The following is a 23,784-nucleotide window of genomic DNA, read 5'->3' as shown; positions in this document are numbered from 1 at the left end:
ACCAGGGTGGATAAAGCAAAGAAATGGCACAATAATACACAGGGCTGATGGGGAATAATGTTGGAGAAGTTGAAAAAAGTCATCCATGAAATTGCTTGTTGCATCCTTTAAAGCCTCTTGATTGATGGTGGCAATTTTAAAGCTTGGCAGTTCCCCAGTTCTGTGGATGTATATTGTACGAAACAAGTACTCTAGGGTTCTCTTAAAGGAAAAAGGGGCCCTCAAACACTTTAACCCAGTTAAGTAACAGCTATTGGCAATATACATTTATGGGTCCATTTTGGTGTGTGGAAATGTATTTCCTGTTGATAACTGGCCACACGTTATATTTTGCCATTAAAGCTGTGGACAACTTAATAAGAAAATGTTACTGGCTGTTGTGTTTGCAGTACATGTCCAATTTAAGCATTTTTCAGTTTGAGGCTAGATACTGTTAGCTTCAAAGTAAGAGGTAAGTTTAGAATTGGATATTACTTTCAGCTTGCAAGTTAGCATTCACCATATGTTTCTCTTGTGCCTGTGAAAATTGCTGTAACTGCATTTTGTTATCCTCATCACTATGACAACTAGCTTAATAACCTCCAACTCTATTACTAATCTCTTTCTCTGTTGCAACTTTAGATTATGGTTTACAGACTATATATATATAAAATGATGTGTTCAAGCCTCAATCTAAGCTGTTATCACTTTTACAGGCTATTTCGGATGTACTTTCCTAAAAACAAGAGGCTCGAAGATTAATTTCTGCTGTAGATGTAACAGGCAGGAGTTTCTAGCTCTATGTAAAATAGCTTTAATGTACCAGTAAATGGTGGCGTCCAAGATTGTTGGAAGACATCCACTGCTCTAAATCCAACAACACGATAGTCTTTTTTTGAAGTGCCTATGGTGGAACATAGATCTACAGTATGGGGGCTGTGGTGTTGTTTCACAGGTCACGGTCTTCATCACTTCAGGTTATTTTTATTTTACAGACCCTCGATCCTCTGCAAAAATAGAATTGGCTATATTATTGGCATAGGTAGAAATACAGTGTATGAGGAGCATATTGAATGTGTGACTTGGTAAAAATGGTACTGAGTAGAGTGACTCAAAGTGGTGTGCAGTGTGTTTTTTTAAGTCTGCTGGGAAGCTGTGCTGTGATGTGGTGAACTGTCCTCAAACCCTTTTTTGACTTCTGACCCCACTAGTGATTTCCATGTTCCCTCTTTACTGAACAACACTGGAGGCAGGGAAGACAGATTTACCTCCTTACATTATCCCTATATACACATTTTCCTGCCTATTGTTCAAAGCAGTTGATCTGCAACTTACATAATACATTTTGGAGACCTTTTGTCACAACCTATCATCAAAGTAAAAATGTTTTCCTTGTTGAAAAGTAGGTACAGTATGGTGTCAGCCTTTAGGATTTTTTTCTGTTTAGCTAACAGTGACTGTTATCACATAATAAGCTTCTGCAGCTGTAACGCAGGGCATAGGTGCCACACACCAGCTATGCAGTGGAAGCTCGACCAGAGAGGCCAGAGATCACAGTAAGTGCTCTACAGATATTGAGTGTCATCAATATCTTGTCTTGTAAAATGGCCAATGTAATCGGTAACACCGGTATTGTCACTAGTTTATTAAACGGTTGGAAAATGTCCTCACCGTGGCATCGCTACTATACAGCTCTTGATGACTGAATTAATGAATTACCATAGGAAAGACAGAGCTGAAGAATAAATAATTGGAGTTGCAAAAGACTGCTCTAAAAAATGACCAACTATTGTGCAAAGCTTTTCTTCACACTTGCTTAAGTTATGATTGTGGACATCTTTTTATGTGGATGATTATGGATAAAAATGCACAGCAGATTATAGAGACATGACAGCATTGCTATATGTGCTGGGTCCGTGGCCTTGTAGTGTACAGTATCTGTGCACGACAGAGCTGCATTTTATCCTGATGACTTTATTGCTTGTGGTAGAAACACTACTAGTGCTGCACTATTTATCATTGTTGTATTGTCCTTTCCCATATGAATTCCCAAAGTAAACATGTTGCAAAGAACAGTAATTTCCATTTCTCTCATGCAATAGTTTTAATGGATCCTCCAACAACAACAAAACATGAACAAATGTAGATTAAAGCCAGCTTGTCCTGAGCAATAAACAAAATATATCTGCATACAGTATGCAATGGGCCTGGAATGTCTTTATAGTAAAAGCCCTCCAGCGGCCCTAAACCTAATGAAAGCAAGGTGTAAAGAAGGAAATACTTTTAACTGTGAAGCAGCTGCAGGAGGTCCACACAGGTGTTTGAGTTAGCCCTGAGTGCTAACAGGTTGATGCATGAGGATTTAAATCCATAGTTGTACATTTTTCGGCATTTGATTGTGATGCACTACTATAGAGATTTAGCCCTTTATAAATTGCTCTACCTGGTTCAACATATTGCGAGAAGGCAAAGATGCAAACTTGATCCACAATCTAATGAAAAACTTGTCCGCTATAACCATTAATAACCGAAATGATAGCAGAAAACAATACCTCGAATATGTTTCCAAGTCTCTACATCCCTGTATTTGTGACACTTCTCTTATGAGCTACAGTACAGAAACGAAACAGAGCTTTCCAACAATAATCTTTTTGTGTATACTGTATATTTATAATGACTTCTGTATTAGAGAGATGTGAAATTGATTTCAGATTTAAAGTTTCTTATTTGCATGTAAAGAGGAAATTTAGAGGGAATATGTCATGAAGCTTTGTTTTTCACTCACTTCATCAAGATCTTTTACAATATTCAGCTAAATTAGTTGTCATTGCCTACAACATAAGCAATGACCACGGATTGTTGTTTTCAATCCAAAACTGAATGAGTTTGTTTTTTAACTCAGTACGACTAAATTGCATGAACCGTGAACATCCACTGTTATAACATTTTACACCAACAGATCTTCATTTTGCAATGATGCCAAGCTAATGTGTCCCTTATGCAACCTTGTCACTTCATACTGTGAGTCCATTTATTTTAGTCCACCAGTATGACTGATGTGTCATAAGGAAAGACTAGAGCTTTGCTGGTTACATTAGTTCCAGCTGGGTTTTATATCTCAAACTGAGCCAATAGTGGCGCTATGAGAAAACTGAGAACCGTTTTGAGAGTTTAAATGTTTTATGGCAGTTTATAGTCAGAATGAATGTCTACTCTCATTGGCTGTACCCTGTTATACTATATTGTGCTGATATTTAAAAAGCTATGAGCGCAAATACATAGATGAATCGTGTATGCCAGTCGAGATGACACATTTTCTGTTTTTTTTAATTCATTGTTATATCAGTCACCCATATAATTACACAATTATAAATCAAAAACACAATGCCGAATTATGGAAATGTGACATAATTTAGCTGAACTGCGTTAAGATTGCGTTTCTGCATTACTGGGGTAAAATGTGTGTGACACCTTTTTACGAGATTAGCAAACCTGTCACATAATTACACGAGGAGCACGTACAGTGACAAAAAACAGTGGAACAGTTCTCAGTGGGACAAAAAAGGATTGATTGTTTACGAGAAACAATCTCATACCAAGAAACCTGGCTCAGTGAAAACCTTCAAAATACTAACACCTTTTCTAAAGGTCTCTGTATTAGATTTTGAGACTGCAGAACATCTGCAACTCATTTCACCAACATTTCACTTAAATCTAGAGTTTAAATTCTGCTTCATATTGACATGCAGGACTTAGTCATCTGTTTGTTTTCTTGAACTAGAGCTAATCTAAGTAGACACAACAAAATGTGTTTCATGATGTGTATCCTTGTCATGGTGAGTCATTCTGAGGAGTAAGGGTCAGTCATAGCATATGTCCCCTGCCTTCAGGCATAGCCTATGTCCCCAGTTCTGAGCTTTTTCTATTTCTTACTAAGGTGATTGCACTATCCCTCTTCTCCCCAAACGCACATGTGCTTATATTTGATCTTATTTAGCAAGAAAGCCGTGCTGTATGAAATTCACAGATGAAGTGAGCTGGTCTCTGACTGTGCTCAGGGGGGACTCAGGAAGTCCTGGCAGAGAGGACAGAGATGAAGGTCATCTAACCCCGATTGCACGTTAGCTGTCACAAGTGGACAGACAGGAGAATCACCTGAAACCTGAATTGATTTCTTTGAGCGAGAGAGAACAAAATTTCAGATATCTGTTGACCTCCCTTGATGGAATGTGTCACAGGTGGGCCAAAGACGGCGCAAGAGAAGAGCATAGACAGACAGCATAGACAGACAGCAAATGTCATTTCAGGAAAAGACAGTGCAGGCAGTGCCTTTTCAAAAGTGCTACTGTCCAGCTCCCATTACAGGGACGGAAGTCACTTTCAGCTAAATGTAAACTTCTGAACTCCAGTACTCTTGTAGCACTAATGAGTAGAACATTGTATTTGTGTTGCAATCATTCCCCCTGTGTAAAAACACATGGTGGTTATGTATGTGTTCTTGCTAAATCTTACAAAGAAGGTGCTTCTGCATTATACCTAAGCATATTTTTTTTAAATATTTTTTCCCTTATTACAATAGAAGTGTGTCTCCTGTTTCTTTAGCGCGCTCCTTCAACCGCTGCTGCGGCTGGCTTGATGATTTATTAACTTGAGGTATTTGCTGAAGCTCTCTAACAGAAAGCTACTTCATTGAGTCTCCTAGCAATGGAAACAATTTCAAGCCAACTTCACAGATAATAAGGCACTTTAGCCGGCGGACTTGATTTTGAAATAAGTTAAGCTCCCGGCAAGCACCCTTATAGTTAGTTAGTTAGTTAGTTATGTTTTATTTCTGTGTCATGCCAAACATCTTGGCCCATCCCACATGGGATTACAAGACACCACAAATTTACTTATTTAACAGACAGCTTCCTGTCGCATATACAAATCATTCGGAGAAATACATGAATACAAATATATACATATACACACACACATACACATACACACACCACACACAAACAACAAATTCTCATCTACAATTCATCTCGATAAAGAGCTTTTTCCCTCTTCTCCCAAGCTTTATCTAGATAATTGGCTAATTTATATGTTTCATATGTGAACAGCCATCTCAGTCTTTGAGCATCATCCATATTTACCAAGTCAATCTCTGCTTTTATCCTACGAAACAAAAATTCACGCTGTTCACAATAAAAAGGACAATAGAAAACAACCTCACCACCTCGCTACAATGGAAATGCTCCGAGACGATAGCGAAATGAGGGGGGTGGGCAACCTTTTTGAAACAACTTCACTTTTAGAAAATATTTTAAAAGTTGACTAACATGCAGCTCAGAATCCATGGACATAGTTTTACTTACAGTTGCTTCCAAGTGTTCCCTTAAATTACAAAAGACCGGAAGTAAGAGATACAGTTGCACTTGTCCAGGCAGTTAAGTCCTTGTAAAACAGGCTTGTGTTTTTAGTAATCATTACATTTTATGTATGCAGGGGATTTTTTTATATTCCTCTATCACAATAATTACATGTTCCCAGTATGGTTCTGACTTTGACATTAAATTTAACATCAAACAGAGCATGATTGCTTTAGTGGGGAAGCTCTTAAAGTAAACGATGAGGTCAAATCACTTGGCCGCCATTTTACGAGTGATTTAATGGATGATAAAGACATATAATGACAAATGTTGAAAGGTACGCAGTATGTATCACACTCTTTTAAATCAATTTCATATGCCCAATTAATATCAAGGTCTGTGTAAAGGCATGTTGCTCACCTATGTGTACAAAATGTCAGTTGCTTACAGGCATGCCATATTAGGATGTTAATGTGTGTGCCAACGTCATCAACAGGATAGCTAGGTCTGTAACATTTACATAATTGTCTAATTGCAATTTTTTTTTATTATTACTTTCTTTATTTAACCTCAGTTAATTGCTAACATTAGCTAAGGTCCTAAGGGGAATGCATGTTGATGGTAATTGTTGATTTTGTTTAGATGTGCCAAATTGAAATTGTAAAAGTGATTATTGGTTAGACTGTTGAGCTATGCTATGCTAGCGGCAGCTGTCAGTTGTTGCCATAGCAACTCCAAACATCCTGGGCTTTAGCTGTCTCAAGCCAGAGAAATTGAACATACTCGTGTTTCTGGCCCGAAATCTGCCACCATCACCACCACCCACCTTTTTTCCAGAGGGCTATATATTACTGTACGATTGTAAATGTTATGTTCATTTAAGAAAATAATACAATGTTTTATGATAATAAAGAGGCATGGTTGACTTCATAGGCTGTGCTATTACATTATCTGGGTCACACAACAGTGATTTCAATCAGGAGAGACTTAATTTAAGAGTAAAATAAGTTTAATGAACATGGTGCATGATAGGTTGATATGTTAGAGTCCATCGCAATGTTAAATTATAAGGAGTATAGAGGCCGTGGAAATATAGGAATATCCCCCCGATGGAGTCTAGACACTGGTGGAGGTGATGAAGGGATAAAGGAAGAGCCTGAAGATCTGGGTGTGATGTGATGGGAAGCGGGGCTTCTGATGATCGAGGAACCCTGGGTGCTGGGAATGATGAGAACTGGAGGTGAATGGGGTGGAGGAGGGGTGCAACGTTTTTGCCTGAAATGACAACTGACAGCAGCAGAGAGTAGAACAGATATAAAGTTTGAATGCAATAACGCGATAGCTCACAGAGATTGTGGCAAAATCTGGTTGGTTTAACTGAAAGAGTAAACACCCACATTCAGCTGATGACAATGCAGCTGATGAGGAGATGGGAGTGAGAGAAATGTGAAGCATAGAAGTCTTCCATGAACTTACTCTGAGCATATAACCAAAAGATGTGTCCTGGAATTCATTTAAACCTGTTATTTGTTTGAGAAAGTAATAAATAAATACATATTTTTATGTCAGACAGTGCCAAGAAACCGTATGTAAAAGTGTACTGTATGTACAGATTGCAACAGATAGAGAAGAATATATTTATGTTAGGGCTGTCAATCGATTAAAATAATTAATCAAATTAATTACATACTCGGTGATTAATTAATCTAAATTAATCGCATACATCATTTTTGTCCGGTGCCTTAACCAAAAAAAAAAAAAGAAGGGTACTAAACAACAGTCGGCAACATTAAAGAACAGCTTGTTTATTGCTAGGCCATATGGTCAAAATTAAATGATTTAATAATAATGCAATAACTATAACAATAACTTATTTCACTAGTAAATTGCTGTTGAATGAGAAAAACAACCACCAGATAGGAAAAGGGCATTTAACAACAACTTTGAATGCACCACGAGACTGTAGGTTACCAGTTTCATTGAACGCACCGTCTGTGTTTTACCGACAACAGCAGCTGCAGACTGTTACATCCCAGTGTTGAATCCTCTACAGTAAAATACAGTCACACTTTACACAGTTTAGCGTTAGCTGTCAGCATTGTAACCGTGTTTAATCCAGCTACTAGCTAGCGGTAGGCTAACGTTAGCTGCTGTGTATAGTGTTAACTAGCATCACGTGCAGCTATGTTTCTGTTGCCTGTAACGTCTGTTTCAGAGCATCCGAGAGAAGCGCAGACATATCAGTGGCACCGAAATGAGGCGCCGAAATCCGCGTTGCTATTCGGTCCGGTAGATACAGGTCGTGAAGGCACCTGTGCCGTATTAGCACCGGATTTCGTTACCCAACCCTATTCAGGAAGAAGATTTTTATAAGTAAATGTTCCAATTAATGATCCAGGCACCACATTCTCGTCTCTCTCCTTCATTTTACAGTCAAATGGTGGCTAGAATGGCTCCGGGTCAAAGTTCAATATGGAATGGATTAATCTGCTTTATTTTTTTTAACGTGTTATTTTTTCTCAGATTAATTAATCGAAATTAACGTGTTATTTTGACAGCCCTAATTTATGTTATTAAAGATGTTTCCAAAAGCAGAACATTATATTTTTTAGACTTGTATTTGTCCATTTTGAGATGAGGTGATATTTTGTGACACAGTATGTGTAAGACCTATAAGGTTGTACTGCATGTATATGTCATTTGTATTGCATATGATAAGGCTTGTATATGGTAAATGGAGTTTGAGCTTTTAGTTTTTCTTCTATCTTTCTTTCTAGTTTTCTTATGTATAAGTGTGAAATAAAATTAAATAGACAGACCACACTAGTTTCCCATAGAGACAATATACTGTAGTTTTGTCACAGTTTATAACATCATTAAATTGTTCATGTTATTAGAGAGTTAATGTATCATACGGTGCTCTTATGAGGCTAAAATTCTGCAATTCTGCAACCCCATAGTATAGTAGTGCTTGTACAGTATACTGCCTCAAGGTTTGTTAAGAATTCACTACACTCTAAAAAATTATGTCCGAGTAATTGCATATACACATAATTGCAGGTGTATAGATGGATTATTGCATAATGTACAGTTGTTTAACCACATGCTGTAAGGGGGAAAAAAATCTTCTAATTATTCCATTATGTCTGTAATTTCATTAACTAAGCTTTGCTAAAAAAAGGAGAAGCAGAAGACTGTCAGAAGTAATTAAAAGATAAGGTGAACAGTACAGTCTGCTCACCCTAGCTACATTAAGACATTTAGCTTCTACAGTGAGAGCGTAATATCCCCTTAACACACCACACACACGCACACACACGCACACACGCAAAACACACACTGAAGGGATGACGGAGGTGCTCTCCCACCTGCCAACAGATCCCTCAGACATGTGCACTGGAGGGAGATGTGTTGCAGTCCCGTGGCGTCGGACGGATGAGATATGAAATGTGACGGGTGCACAATGGTTGTCAACATGAATGACTCGTAAACAAGTAAAACATAACAGCCTACACCGTGGTGTTCATTTTTGTAGATATTGGAGAGGAGGTTCGGCACCATCCTTAATACCACTTCTCACTTCTTTTCTTCTTTTTTGCGTCGTCCTTACGTGGGCATGGGAAATATGCTCGCTTCAGTGAACCATTCCAAGCGTGGGGATCCTTTTAACTCACTGTTTCTGTTTTGCACTTGGTTTGTATGAGCCTCTAGCAGATAATAAACAACATACCATATCCTTATAAACAAAAACATAAACACAAAATTATTTACTTATTAATGGAAACATAAAACATAAACACAAAATTATGTATTTATTAATGGACGTATTATTAATGGGACCACTGTCATGAAGAGGTTCTAAGTTTTTTTGGAATTTTACAACCTAAGTTATCATTAAGGGAATTTTGTTGAATGATATGAAGCATTTAACTATATTTGTTCAGACATGGTTTTGTTGACTTGATTGGAAGAAAAAAATGATGTTCCTCAGTGCTATTAATAATTTCCCAAATCTTGTCTGCAGAGGCTATTTTGCCGATTTAAATCTAGTAAAACAAGTATCTCTATGGTTGTATAATGAGTGCAGATTGGAAGTTTTTAACGAGAAACTGACACCCACGAGTAGTGCGGCAGATACTCCACCCTCCAGCTGCAAGGATGAGAAGCATAAAAAAGAGCAGATTAGAGGAGAATGGTGGATCAACTTCATCAGTTAATTAAACTCTATTGCAGCTTGATGAGCAATTAATCAAGGCAGCGTGCAGAGTGTCAGGCAGGGCTGAGTTCTTTGGGTGCGGTATGTGTGCACCGTACAGTATGTTCCCAGGGGGGCAGTCCTGGGGGGAGCAGCACTTACCAAGTGAGCAGCCCTAAAATTGTACAGGGTGTAATGGGCTGGGTTTATGTAAGCATCTATCAATCACTCTGTGACATAAGCCTGCACCCTATTAGAGCTCCAGGATTAGGCTCCTCTCAGTGCTGAACTAACTGAGAAACTACTTGTCTAAGTAGATTGAATTTCAGGAAATGCTAAAATTTATTGGATTATTATTTAGAAACAAATAGTTAATAGTTAACAAAGTTATTCACATTAATCTGGGAGAAACATGGTCTCAAAGCATGTCAAAAATGTATATTTTTTATTTTCTCAACCTGAAGATTTAGCTCTTATCTTTCATCTGATATCTGACTCCGTAAATCTGATGGTTTGAGTTTTGTCCTTTGTATGTCCCCCCCTTTCATCTACCTCTTCATCTCTTTCAAGACTGTGAAAGTAGAGAAGTGAGAAGTAGGTTTTTTTTTATGCTATGGAAATTTGAGTTGGCAGTTTGTGACTAAATGCAGTAAATGTATTAACGAGACCATGGGGAACATTAAAAGTCAATTGAAGGAGGCTATTAAAAGCAGGAATTTAATTGGGTTAGTCCCTCCACTAAACCTTTTTTTCTGTCTCTTCTGTCTTTTTTTCCAAGAGCAATGGCACTTAAAAGTTCTGAATTAATGTGTTCAGTGTGTGGTAGTCCTTGAAAGAAAGTTCCCTATTGGAATATCAGATTCTAGTCTCATGTTATATTCACTGTATATGCAAGGACTTGAAATTTAGGAATTTGTGTGAAATCTGCCATGGTGTGAGGTCTGATGATGGCAGATGCTCATGGTGTCTCTTGCTGCATTTAGTCCTGCTGATGAGCTGCTGTCTCTATGGATCTTGCTGAAGGGTTTCAAGAGGGGCAAATCTCTTAAAATGACACAGATTGCAGCCAACACAAGGTTTTACTACAACCCAAGTGTCTACAGATCATCTCCCCTATTCAGTTCTAAAAATCTGACGTGAGCTGCACTCACTGTAGCCATCTGCTTTTCAGTTTTTGTTGATTGGTGTTAATGCCCGCAAGGAGTAAGTCAATTGTGTTAGTACTGTAGCTTTAATGCATCAGATTATATAATCTGTTGAAAGAACATTACAAAGCATACAATTGTCCTAGTTTTGATAACGTGGTGTGACACATTACAAATGGTTTTAATTGCACTTTAGCTTCTGTCTCTTGGAGCATGCTCGACTCATTCTGCACTTTAAGGGAACTGGGCTCTCTGTGTGTGTGTGTATGGGGGGGGGGGGCTTTGAAAAGAGTCGGTGTGTGCACATGGAAGAGTCAGAGAGAGATGGAGATGTAGTGTAGTATTGGCTGTGCTGACTGGATAATGACATGCAGAGTGCTGCGCTGCTACAGTAGGTTGAGCCTCCAACCAGATGCTCCTTTCACTGCAGCTCATAAGCAGGGAGAGAGGCTGCACCACCATTTGCACTCATCTTAGCTGCATTAAGCAGTGGGATTCAGAGACATTCGATCATTTACTGTTAAAGAAGCTTATTAGAGTAGATTACCACAGCATGTTGATCTGAGGAGACTGAGGCTAAGCTGGGTTCAAACTTCCTTTAAAACATTCTCTTACAGTAATGTCCATGCTTATGTTTTTATGCTCTCAGTGTAATGATGTCCGTATTCACTGTAGTTTATTGATTCAGTCTCACACAAACTGCTCAGATTCAGTAATATCCTCTTTGCAAGCGTTGAGAAAAATGTTTGCGCTTTTAAAGAACCAGATGGCAGCATCACACAGAAGGCCAGAACAGGTACATAGAGCCCTGGATCTCGAGGGGATACTCTTACCCACTAATTATATAATTTATTGAACTGTCATGAAAACAATTAAGGACAAAATTCACAGAATGCATTTTTGTGCTGTTAAAATGTTCTAGTTTTTAAGAAGAGCAATGGCATGTTTAAGAACAACACTTATGGTCGGTATGGCTGTCATTAATCTGCGTAATGGTCATTCTAGCAGGTCTTATGTGCACTTGGAATAATATCTCACATTGCAAAAAAAATGTGATAAGAAACATTCCTCAAGGAGAGCATATGCTACTATATATGATACTCTAGGGGTTGACAGATGTAAATACCATAGGGCCACATCAACGCCACACAGAGAAAAACTAATGACGTAATGTACAATTTCTTCATGTTTTCTTTTTTCATCATGATTCTATGGAGTCTTTTAATGAGTAAAAAAGTGTGCACAATTGAAATGCTTTTCTTATTACACTTAAATTAAAAATTTAAATTGTTAATTGTTTCAAAACACTAATTGCAGTATGTTCATAATTTGTTGGATGTCAGTGCCAACCCGGGTCCTCCTCTGGACTCTTCCCTTGTTTAAAATGGGCTCCAGGCCTAAACGCAATAACCATATGGCTCCTTTCTTAAAGCTGGATGCCAACGATGAAAAGTGCAGTCTAGCTAATGCAGAATAAATGCTGTATACAAGCTGAGTTTATGAAAATAGTTTGTATAATTCAGTCATGGTTATTCCAAGTCATCTATGCAGTTATATTGTAATACGTCACCATTGCCCTTTATCCTCTGACTTGAGTGACTTGTCTTCCCAGAATTACTGTACATTGAAATATATATTTTATCATCAAAACAAGCAAAACAAGGTGTTTCAAAAATAGATGTTTGCTCTCTATATAATAAATAGATATTATGAATGGGTATGGACCTATTTAGGGACTGTATGATGCTGCAGTAAGGACTGAGCCTTAGCACATGGGGCGCACGCTCAACCACGTGAGCTAACAGGACAGGACTTTTTTTTTTAACCAAGAGCTGTCATTTGATATGACACATTACCATTTCTTGACACATTTTACTTTCCAGCTTTATTAAGATGCAGAATAAAGTGAAGACGGTACCTGCTAGTGACTAATGACTTGCTCAACAAATAACGTTCAATAACTAAAGAGACACCTCTACTGTCCCCCAAAAAACTTAGAAAACCCTCCCTTCAGCTACCCCTTATCAACACTGGGCATTTCATAACCTTAATGTTTATTGTCACTAAAAGTTGTTTTTTTTCTGTGTTCTTCTCTTTTCAGGAAAAAGGAAACATTGCCGTTGTATTTAATGTTGGAACCGATGACATTAATATTGAGGAGACATCAAAGTTTGTAAATGACGGAAAGTACCATATAGTGAAGTTTACGAGGAGTGGGGGTAATGCCACTCTGCAGGTGGATGACCTGCCAGTCATTGAGCGCTACCCCACAGGTGAGTCACCCACTTTGCCTTTAGTTACATCTGATACTTCTAAAAGGCGCTTAAATGACCAAGAGATTATCAAGCCCACTAGTAACGTCTTATATGTTCGGATGTTTTCATGTTGACTTGGCATGTGCTTTAATTGCTTTTTTATCTTTCTGTTTCCAGCAGTTGTTACGAAAAATGTGTGTTGTTGAGTTTTTTTCATCTCTGATGTTTATCACTTAACATTAATCAATGCTGTTAAACAACCCAGGTCCATGTAAATGGGTTGCACTTAACCACTCCCATAGTCCAAAATATAAACTATATAAAAGGGCAACCACCCACCCTGTCTGCATGTCTGCATTATATTCCCCATATACATAAATAATCCACATACAGTGTGTGCTCACAGTCAGGTCAAATCAATAGACAAATTACCACTTTTACTGTGGCAAGTAATTGTGTGCCAGTTCGATATTTATGTCTCTACCAATACAGAAGATTGAGTGAAGTAAGGCAACGGGGTAGACCAACCTGTAATAACACAGTCAAACTAAATGAATACCTGAATTAATCTATTGCTTACTCGGAATTAGATAGCAGATGATCAGCTACATTTAACCATGACAATGCACTTATACATTATTTTTATAGCATACACCACAATTACTCATTTATATTAATTTTCTTTGTCATGCGTGTTACTACTAATAATAATCATTTTCATTTGTGTAGCACTTTCCATAAACACAGTTAACATGACTGTGGAAGATGAATTTCCTTATTACTGGCCTGTGTAATCAGTATTTAGTAATTGCAAAAGTATAATATATGTAATAGGTTCCACATTATATGGCTGGAATACTTGTACTGGCACTTTCTTTTATAGTGTAGTGGTAACTTCTAACGTCCATTGATTCAACTTTGTCTCTGGAAAGTGAAGGTTCACATTAGGGAAAATGCAAGCTCTGCGTCATATTTGTCAGTGAAAATATGACGCAATCTACTGTTGGAAATGAAAAAAAACTCAGCAACACTGGTATGATTCTGTAGAATGTCAAGATGTTAGCAGTATGATGGCTCTAAAAAATAATTTAAATAACACTGCTTGTGTTGTTGAAATGGTTAACTTTTTAACTGCTTAAAGGCTTTGACAAAACCTATAGATTATTAAAGGAGTGTTACTATTGTATGACTGTACGGTAATGCTTTTATCAACACACCAAAATTACTGCACAAACAAGTGTAGCATTTACTCCACAAGAGTAAAAACTGCAGCCCTAAATCAAAAACATCTGTTAGATTGTGAGCATGACATGAATGGGCAGAAGGACAAACGGAAGACAAATACAACCTGTCTCTTCTCCTTTTGCATAATGTTTGGTGACCTTTTTAGCTATGACCAGTGCATTCATCCAAATGAAAGAGGTTTTTATGACTGGGACTCAATCCTCGCTACTTGCCTCAGGGGAAAAAGGAAGCTAATGGCTTTTGACATGTTGTGGACATGGCAGAATGCACAGCAGGGTTAAATGCCTGGATGCTACAATCTCAATCTTCAAACAGTCCCCAAGACGCCTATGATACATACAGATGGGCGGTTCCTAAACTGGATGAAGTTGGTTAAAACAACTGTGTTTAATACACAAAGGTGCAACACTAAAGATGAGGGATATAGGTGTCACTTATTGAAGGTTTTAATACTGCAGAGGGAAACACGATAGGGTTAGCTTCAGCTCAATATAAAATTAGCCACTTGATAAAACACTATCACTCAGCTCAATTACATACAGTAGCTCGGAAAGTTAATAATGTATTGGACTATTTCATGCCTGACAATGAAAAACAGCACAGTATATTTAATATTGGTTGTTAAGTTGTCGTCAGGGAACAAAAAACCTCTGATGTTATGTGTTGAGTTATGAATGCTGCAGGGGAGAAGTGACCAATCTCATCCCCACCAATCATGCATCAGTGACAATGCTAAGTCCAGCTACCTTATTAGGCTCGTTGCAGACTAATTACACCCAATCACAATAACTGCACAGTTCCTCCCTTCACCCCCAGCACACAAAGCCATTATTCTCTCAGCTCGCCTGTAGTTTGATTAGTATCCATGTATGCCTCTAACGCACTCATAATAGCAGCCCTCAGCCACTCTTAGGCCACATACAGAACAACAGTGATTATAATAAGAGTAGACAGCAAAGATAAAAATGATGGCTGGAGAGTGAGAATGACAGAGAGTAGGGGATTATATGGGAGGGAGCGATCATTCTCAAAGCAAGGAAATAATTGCTTCACCAGGGCCTATATTTCTGCCCTCGTAATCTCATTAAAAAGTCTCGTACTGCATACTTATAGGCCATTAAAAGTCTTTAGCACAATTATTAGAATCTAAAAATGCAAAACACGCAGACACATACTAGCCTTCTATTTGTTGTAGGTTGGTTCTCTTTCCTTTATTCTTTCTCCGCTTTCATTCTGCAGTGCATACAAAAGGCTGGGCAGCAGCAAAAAATCAGCCCCTTCTCCCGAGTCTTGTCCATGGAAGTACACAATGGTGCTGCCAGGCCTGCAGGGTACGACGCAGTATCCTATCGGATCCTAACACTCGCTGCACACAAAGATAATGGACAAGTCTCTGGCCTTATTCTTTTACTATAATCAGAGCGTGGTGCACTTACAGAGCTCTCCCTCCACTCCCCTAAGCTCTCAGTTCCCTCTTTTTCTGTCCTTTTTACCTCGATCTGTCCACCCCTGCCCCCTCTGTGGATCTCAACCTCTGTCCGGTTTTTCCACCTTGCGGTGTGGAGTCTGATTTGTGGGATATGAGGGGAGGAGGGTTAGCTTTATCCATCAAAGCTCCGTCCTATCTGCTCTGGTTTCGTCTCTGTTCTATCCATGAGCCTATTCAGCCCATTGTGCAAGCAGTCATTACTGAGCATGCCTAAAAAATGGTGCAATGGCTGCCACAGTCAGAGTAGAAAAAGGGAGCAGAATAATAAAAAATAATAGTGAGATTTGTGTAGGTTCCTCCTTTTTTAATTCTCCTGGCTCCATGAACAGAGGAAGAATTTGCATATTTGTTCATTTAATGTGGCGAGTGTCCAAGGGCTTGTAATGATATAAAGCTCCCACCTTATCAGACCACTTTATTAATAAAAAGAAAACAAGTGAGTGAGGGCAAAGCGGGTCATTTGGGACGGCTCAGCTGAATCGCTGCTGCCTGGCGGAGGAGATAAGCCAGGCTGTCCCATACCAAACCAAATCACCACTGAGCAGCAGTCACAGGCTTCGCTCGCAGGCAGGATGAATGGGCTCTGCTGCTGCATCGAAGCCCAGGGGATAGCATTGTTTAACACTCCGGTGTCCCATAGTGGGGATCAATACACGATCAGACCTTGATTATATCCACACTTAATTAACCTCAGTATAAGGATAGACTTGGTGTGCCACGGGGTGCAGAGCCAAAAGGATAAAGCACTTACTGTCTTTGAAAATGGAACATGTTTTTGCACAAAAGTAAAGGATTTTGGCACAGCGGTGGTGAGGATAAATGTGTGTGTGTGTGTGTGTGTGTGTGTGTGTGTGTGTGTGTGTGTGTGTGTGTGTGTGTGTTTGTGGATGTATGTGCCTGCCCATCTGACACTGTCTTTCTAGTAGTTCTTTGCCCTCTTCATCAACACATTGAAATGAGTGTTGCTCTTCTTCAGTCTAAACGTATGTGTCCTCATCGTCCTCCCAACAGCTGTAAGCTAACTGTTCTCCAGAGCCCAGTTTGATGCTGACCTCTCCTCAGATTAAGTGTCTCAGTAGCAGAAAACGGAGAGATGACATAACTAACACCCCATCACTGACAAATGGAGGTGACAGGAATTAACGAAGCCCTTGAATGCTCCATGACAACAGCAAGTCATGGATTATTCATTAATTTAACACATTCAAAATGTAAGGAAGTACAGCTGTGTGTGTGCGCTTGCTTGTTTGTTTATTATTTGTTTGTGTGTAATACTTCCATCATGCACAGTGCTTATAAGAATTAGGTGGTGCAGGGCTCTTTGCATAAGGTAAAATACAGTGTGCGTTCAACAGCAGGCAGTATGGTAGACGTTACATAAGCTGGAAGCAACTGGAGGCTGGTGTGCTTCACATCCACCTACCTGGAGGAAGCTTCGTGATTTTTGTAGCTACAGAATAAATTAGGTATGACAATTCTAAACAACCATAGAATTTTTTTTAAGAAAGACGTCTGGTGATATTCTATAATTTTGTTTTTGTTAACAAATCCCATGAAATTACCAAAAACAACAATGCGTTGTTCCTGCAAGTATTGCCTTTGTATCTACAGTCTGGTATAATTTACACCTCTGGGCCACAGAGCTCCATTGTTGTCCAAAAACGCAACACAATCAATGAGCTACACCGTTGCGCTGGGTGACATGTTCTTAAACTCACCAGAGTGTCTATAGTTTATTGTCTATTTTGTTGTATGATCTTGAATATTGTAGTTACTGTGTCATCTTTTCTTTATTTTTTGTCTGGGTGGGTGGTGACGGGGGGTTTGGATATATTCATGTTGCAAATTGTATGTTTTGTATGTTGTGTTAAAAATAAATACTAAATTGTTAATCACAAAAAAAAACTCACCAGAGCACCAAACTAAAAATAGTCTCCAACAAATGCACTATTTTCTCATGATTGAGTGACATTTGCTAAAAACTACAGTGGCCAGCTTTTTGAGGAAATCATTAAGCCTTTTCTATAATTGTAACCCGTTCTTAAAGATTTACGTCTTGGAACTCAGCCTGAGTAGTCGGAGTGGACCAACACATTGTTTTTGGTCTTTTCATGGGATTTGTTGATAATTTCAAAGATATAGAATGTTGCCAATCTTGTCCTTGGAACAGTCCATCATGAATCAGCATAAGCATGAATATACTTACATGTAAACTTGTGACCAATTTATGTTGAAGATGACATTCCTGCACATGGACGTCACCTTCAACATAAATTGGTTGCACTCTGTTTAGCAAGAAGGTGCTCCATGATTAATAGGGGAAAAGGGTATAGAAATATGAAAAATGGGTATACTAAGTATGTGTACTGAATGTGCAGTATCACATCAGATAACTGGACATTGTTTTAGAAATGTGGCTCACTAAATTGCATTCAGAGATTGACTTCAAATAACATACACAGTGTTCCTGTGTGGTTTTGTTGTAATACAGAATGTCTGAACTGTCTATGTCAGTGTTGAGGAAGAAGTGTTCCACTAAATCTCCTTCACAAGCCTTTGTGTTCCAACTGGGCACAATGAGCTGCAGCCAAATTCTATGAGCTGTATAGAAAAGCTTTAAACCCTTTTCTGGTAGCTGATCCTCTACAGTAATTCAAGCTGATGCGATTAAAAAATGTCTTTTTATGCGTCTTCTTACCTCTAAGACCTTTCATCAGACCAACTGTGCATCTGTTACAAGGTTACCTCCTTTCCTTCATTTCTCTGACTCTTTCCCCTCCGAAGCTATTCTCCACCGAATCATTGTTAGCTACCGGATCTTTTATCTGCAAGAACTGAATTAATATAGTTGATGGGACAAACATTGTCAATCTGCCGAAGAATGGTGCTGACTGAATTCAATCTCTGCAGACAATACCAGGGGAAAAGCACTCCGAGACAGTGCCACTTTACTGAAAGTCTTCTGTTCTGGAGAGGTTATTGGCCTTGACAAATGGTGATGCAGAGTTTGCCCTCATTAATGCCGAAGTGCCCCTCCAATCTTGGAGTGAAGTTTTTCTCTAGCTGCTCTGTCTGTCGCAATTTTTTTGGCTTATTCTCTGAATAATTTTTTCCACTGACTTCGATGTCATCAATGCAATATTTAGACAGTCAAATGACTTTTCCTTCTCTATGACTTATAGCTTTTGTCAAAGCCATTTTATCAAAGATTTTACAGTGTATGTACCTACTTTGACATTGTCTTCTGACTTTTCTCTGACCAGATGCTCTGAATGTATACTGTGTTAATTGTTGTATTGCGATTAGCTTATTATTTCTTGTCAATTAGGCTATCTATAAATGGGGTGGGCATTTGTAATATGTTTACGTTAAATTGTCCTTTAAACCATAAAAGGTTGATTCAACAATACATTTAAATGATGTTATTTTTGAAAATGTATATAACTAGTTTAAAAGCCAGTTAAAAAGATATAGAGGGGAAAGACTAATGGCATGGAAAAGATTTGGGTAAAGATTTTGCAATGGAAATGTATACATTTGTAATATGGGTTGGTTGATAACATAGCTCTATTAACCTAGATGAAACGTTTGCGTGCTAGTCCACTTATTTTCAATTAATATAGGCCTAATTTGTTGGCTAAAATAAAATAAAAGGAGTGAAATGAGTTGTTCAAATAATGTTTTTAGTAAATATTGTTTTTTTAAATATACAAAACTTTTTAAATTATAAAAACGTTGTGCAGTTGTATAGCTCCAGCATTAAGTATGAACATTTAACCTTTGACCTTACAGATTGTAACCACTGAAATGTCTCTTTAAACTTTAAAGGCAACAATGATAACGAACGCCTGGCGATTGCTAGACAGCGAATCCCATACCGACTTGGTCGAGTAGTTGACGAATGGCTACTCGACAAAGGTAAAATCACTGATTAAAATTTTAAATAAAATAATTTGATCATAACCAAGTTGTAGCACTATTTTGTAAATAATAAACCTAAAAAAATAAATGTTCAGTAAAACTTTAAAAACTAAATGATTTGAACAGTTAAATTTAATCTGTAGTATTTCATACTTTTCATAATAATGTATTTATTTTATAGATGTCAGCTGTTTTAATACGTGTTTATTGTCAACTTAAGGTTAAAGGGACTGTAAATATGAATTTAAATCCACTTACTGAAGTAATATCAGCATTGTTAAAATGTCTATAAAGTATTGTAAACATCTAAATGATCAATTTAAAAGTTCTTGTTTAATCATTCATTAGTTGCTAAGTGTTATTTGAAACACTTTTGAAACATGTACAGTACAGTACTTGGTGTCATTTGATCTGTTGTGATTAAACTGCTAGCTGATAAATAGAGTGCAATATGAATTGGCATCAGAATTCTGAGTCCCTTTAACAGACATTGTAAATATGTATAGGGCATTAGACCAAGGAACTGTAATATAAAACAAACTGAGTGCATGCTTTGTTTTTTTATAGTTCAATAAAAAATTCATATTTTTTACTTAAAATGTGAAATAAGCCCTATCATTTTTTATGTTTCTTTTTGTTTTTTTGTTTTTCTGTTTTGCGTTATGAAAGTGCTGTCATAAAATGTTTTTGGGTTTTCCATGTGCCCAACCATATCCGTTCTAAGTATTATTTTCCTTGGTTGCTTTTGCTAAAAGGATGAATAGTTTCAAATTTCCTGAAGTGTGTCCTGCATCCTGTGAGATTGCACACAAGAAAAGTCCAATTCTCACAGCCTCTAACCATTTTAGGCTTCTTTTTTTCATGCTTGCTTTATACCAAGTTTGTAACTCCTACAATTTGACAGAAGAATGCAGAATAACATAAACAAAGCCTAAAGAAATATGCTTTTGGCATCTGTTAGACAAATGTTTTATATATTTGTCTTATTGCACAAGCAATTTCCTGCAAATTGTCCTTTTATGTTACTTTCAATATAATGTTATCTTTTTTAAGTGTAGTTAACTCTATTGCATTCCCATAACATTACTACGTATGATTAATCTTGTTTCTTGTTATTTTAGATTATACTGCCCTTTTAGCAAAGCTGCATTGATTTACTAAATCCTTTTTTTATTTGACATGTTTTAATTTTTTTATTTTCATAGGCATCTCATCATTTTTACTGCAATAAATTACCAGGGTTTGCCTCTTCAACCTGTAATTTATTGGTCTCATTAGCCACTGGGCAAATAATCTGTGTCTCAGTCTTTTTTTTTCCTGTTCAGTAAAAGTGGCTGAGTCCACAGACCAACATTCTTGTATATATGTAACATTGTTTTCCCACAGGGCGGCAGCTTACAATCTTCAACAGCCAAACCACTATACAGATTGGGGGCTGGGAGCGAGACCGGAGTCGATCCTTTCAGGGCCAGCTTTCGGGCCTCTACTATAATGGCTTGAAGGTGTTCAACATGGCTGCGGAGGGGGATCCCAACATCAGGATCCAGGGCAGCGTGCGGCTTGTGGGGGAGTCGCCCTCCTCTATCACGCCACAGTCTAGCACCACAGCCAATCGCTCGGAAACGTCCACGTCTATCATGGAGATCACCACCACCACGGCATCCAGCAGGCGAGTCAAACAGACTACACCACGAGAGCCTCAGCAGGTAAGATCATCTCTAAATTATTCTCTCAACTTAATCCATTTTGAAATATTCACAATGCACAGCATGACGTTAAGCACATCCCGGATTCATATAATACATCTCATCATTATGCTCTTATATAGTGGAGCATTTGCCTTACTTAATGGTGTCACGCCTTTCCTTTTTCTCAAGTCCTCTGACCTAAAAACTGATGAGAAATAAGTGCATTGTTCCACCACTGGGAGTGGGACCACAGGCACACTGTGGAGCGTTTCTCCCCGTGCAATCAGATGTGGCACTGTGGTGTGTGTGTGTGTGTGTGTGTGTGTGTGTGTGTGTGTGTGTGTGTGTGTGTGTGTGTGTGTGTAAGAGTGATAATCATCATAGTGGTCTTCCATCATCTTTATCTGCCCTGTATGAGCCGTGCGGCATGTACAGGAGCATATTACTTCTCAAATATCACCATGTGTGACTAAACAATGCAACACAAAATGTATGTCTCAGACCATTCTCACACAGCCGAAAACAGAAGACATTGAAAAACACTATAAAAATAATTATTATGCTATTTAGAAATTCTTTGTGTCTATAAGAATCAAATTCCTAATCCAAGTGTGTTTCTCAAAAGTTCTCAAAATGTAAATGCTAATTCAAAAAATGTCATTATTTACTAGCATCATTGCATCGGGAATTTGCTTACAACAAACTTCATTACAATCTAGGAATACCTGAGCACTGAACAACAAAGAGTATAGTCAGAATGTAGGAAATGGCTTCATGTGTTGTTCATACCAAGTAAAAATAGAAGCTTCACGGCCCCCAGGAAATTTTCAGCCTGTACAATCCAATCAAAATGTGACCTCATTGAGAACTAAGAAATGTGCTTTAATTGTTATGGAGCCAAAGCTGCTCTGTTATAGCATTCAAAGCTGATTAACACAAAGCTTATATTTGTTTAAATAATGGGCATTTTACATTATATGAATATTTCAAGTAAGCCCTGATAGAAAGCAAGTAATATATAATTGAAACCATGAAGATACTAAGAGTATACACACAGCGTTAAAATCTGTGTCAGAATTTCAAATATTCAGTGAGTCAGTTGCAGGAAAAACATACATAGTAGCTTAAATGAAGCAGAATTGTATTCTAAAATGACCCTTGAATCAGGGGTTAATCAGCTTTTGCAAATATAGTTTCAATTCACTTTGGATTGAACTCATTTTGGATTAATTGGATTGGTTAAAGGAAGATTTTAGCATCTCCAGGAGGGAGTGGGTTTAACTTCATATTGAAAAATATACACAAATAATTCTTTTTTGACAGATTGTATAACTTTTTTCTGCCTTTACAGTCTCACTGAGACAACAGTTAATGCACATACAGTACGTCTCAAACTATTTCAAGGATTATAGAAAAAAATGTTGAGTGCCTTTGAAGTGCAATGCTGTGTTGATTAGTTTCATTGTTCAGAAGTAAGTTCTTTAAAACCATTTCATATTTATGAAAATTAATGAAAGCATAAAAAGCCTTAAACGTTTAGGTATCTATAAAGTCATGCTTAAGCTTTATGTAGAGCTTTTTTTAAAGATCAATTATATTCAAAGCAAAACAAAATCATGCTTTTCTGTCAATTTAGCAGCCTGTTCAACTCATATTATGAAATGACAAACTCATAGATAATTTGCACCTAGTTTTTTAATGTTTTTTTTTTTCAGCAGCTGTAAAGAACCCACATTAATGGCCGTCGCTAACTCCCTCTCTCTGTCTTTGACCATTATAACAGTTTGTGTAAGGTCTGCAGATGCTGACAAATAATAGAATCATAAATATTGATCCAGTGGAATGGTTTTCTCTCAGACTCAGCAAGGTTCCTGAACCGTGGCAGGAGCATGTAATGCAGGCGAAATATCACACAATAGACTATAATTATATCCCAGCGCCATGTGGTGTTATAAATTGCCACCAAGGAACCAAGAGATTGGCAGAAAGGAACAGGCTTGATAAGATGGATGCCTGCCTTTTTCAGGCCTTTTCATCTGGGGAGAAATGAAGTGATATAAATGACCATGACAATTTAGCAATGCAGTGTATTACATAGATATTTATTAATATTCACAACATATTTTCTGCTTTAGATATGATCTGGTGTTTGGATATCTGATATTATGCCCTTATGCTAACCAGATTATGCTTAAATAGTTTAATCAATTACAGTTTACTTCGTTGCATTCATGTGTACAGCTATTGGTTTAGATGTTAAGCAGTGTAATATACAGTTTAATTAATTTTTTAACTGTATATTAGATACTCTGTTGAGAATCTACTTGTGCCTGTTTTTTTTTTTAAGTATGTGGTGTATCAGTACGGCTTCAGGCAGATTAGTGGTGATACTGTGATGATTTTGGCCAAATTAATTTAGAGATGTTGTACTTTCAAGTTATGTGGCAAGTTCACCTTTTAAAGTGACATTTAAAAGTTTGGAAAAAGGAGAATAGTCAAGGCTAACTGTGTTG

The 23,784-nt window shown here is 37.8% G+C and overlaps 1 protein-coding gene across 40 annotated transcripts in view; it reads left to right on the top strand.

Annotated features, from left to right (window-relative positions):
• Positions 1 to 23,784, top strand: part of LOC116052148 (neurexin-1a) — a 269,327-nt gene that overhangs the window by 213,627 nt on the left and 31,916 nt on the right. For 30 of the 40 annotated variants that reach the window (XM_035992628.1, XM_035992630.1, XM_035992629.1 and 27 more), the window contains 3 exons: positions 12,775 to 12,946; positions 19,491 to 19,580; positions 20,970 to 21,289. In XM_035992628.1, the coding sequence (XP_035848521.1) occupies positions 12,775 to 12,946; positions 19,491 to 19,580; positions 20,970 to 21,289 (582 nt within the window). The remainder of the gene's footprint in view (positions 1 to 12,774; positions 12,947 to 19,490; positions 19,581 to 20,969; positions 21,290 to 23,784) is intronic. The other 10 variants (XM_035992650.1, XM_035992649.1, XM_035992653.1 and 7 more) reach the window with 1 other exon arrangement.

The sequence above is a fragment of the Sander lucioperca genome, chromosome 15, assembly GCF_008315115.2.
Source record: "Sander lucioperca isolate FBNREF2018 chromosome 15, SLUC_FBN_1.2, whole genome shotgun sequence".
NCBI classification, from domain to species: Eukaryota; Metazoa; Chordata; class Actinopteri; order Perciformes; family Percidae; genus Sander; species Sander lucioperca.
The sequence above is the reverse complement of the archived record's forward strand: the minus strand, read 5'-3'. Positions and strand labels throughout refer to the sequence as shown.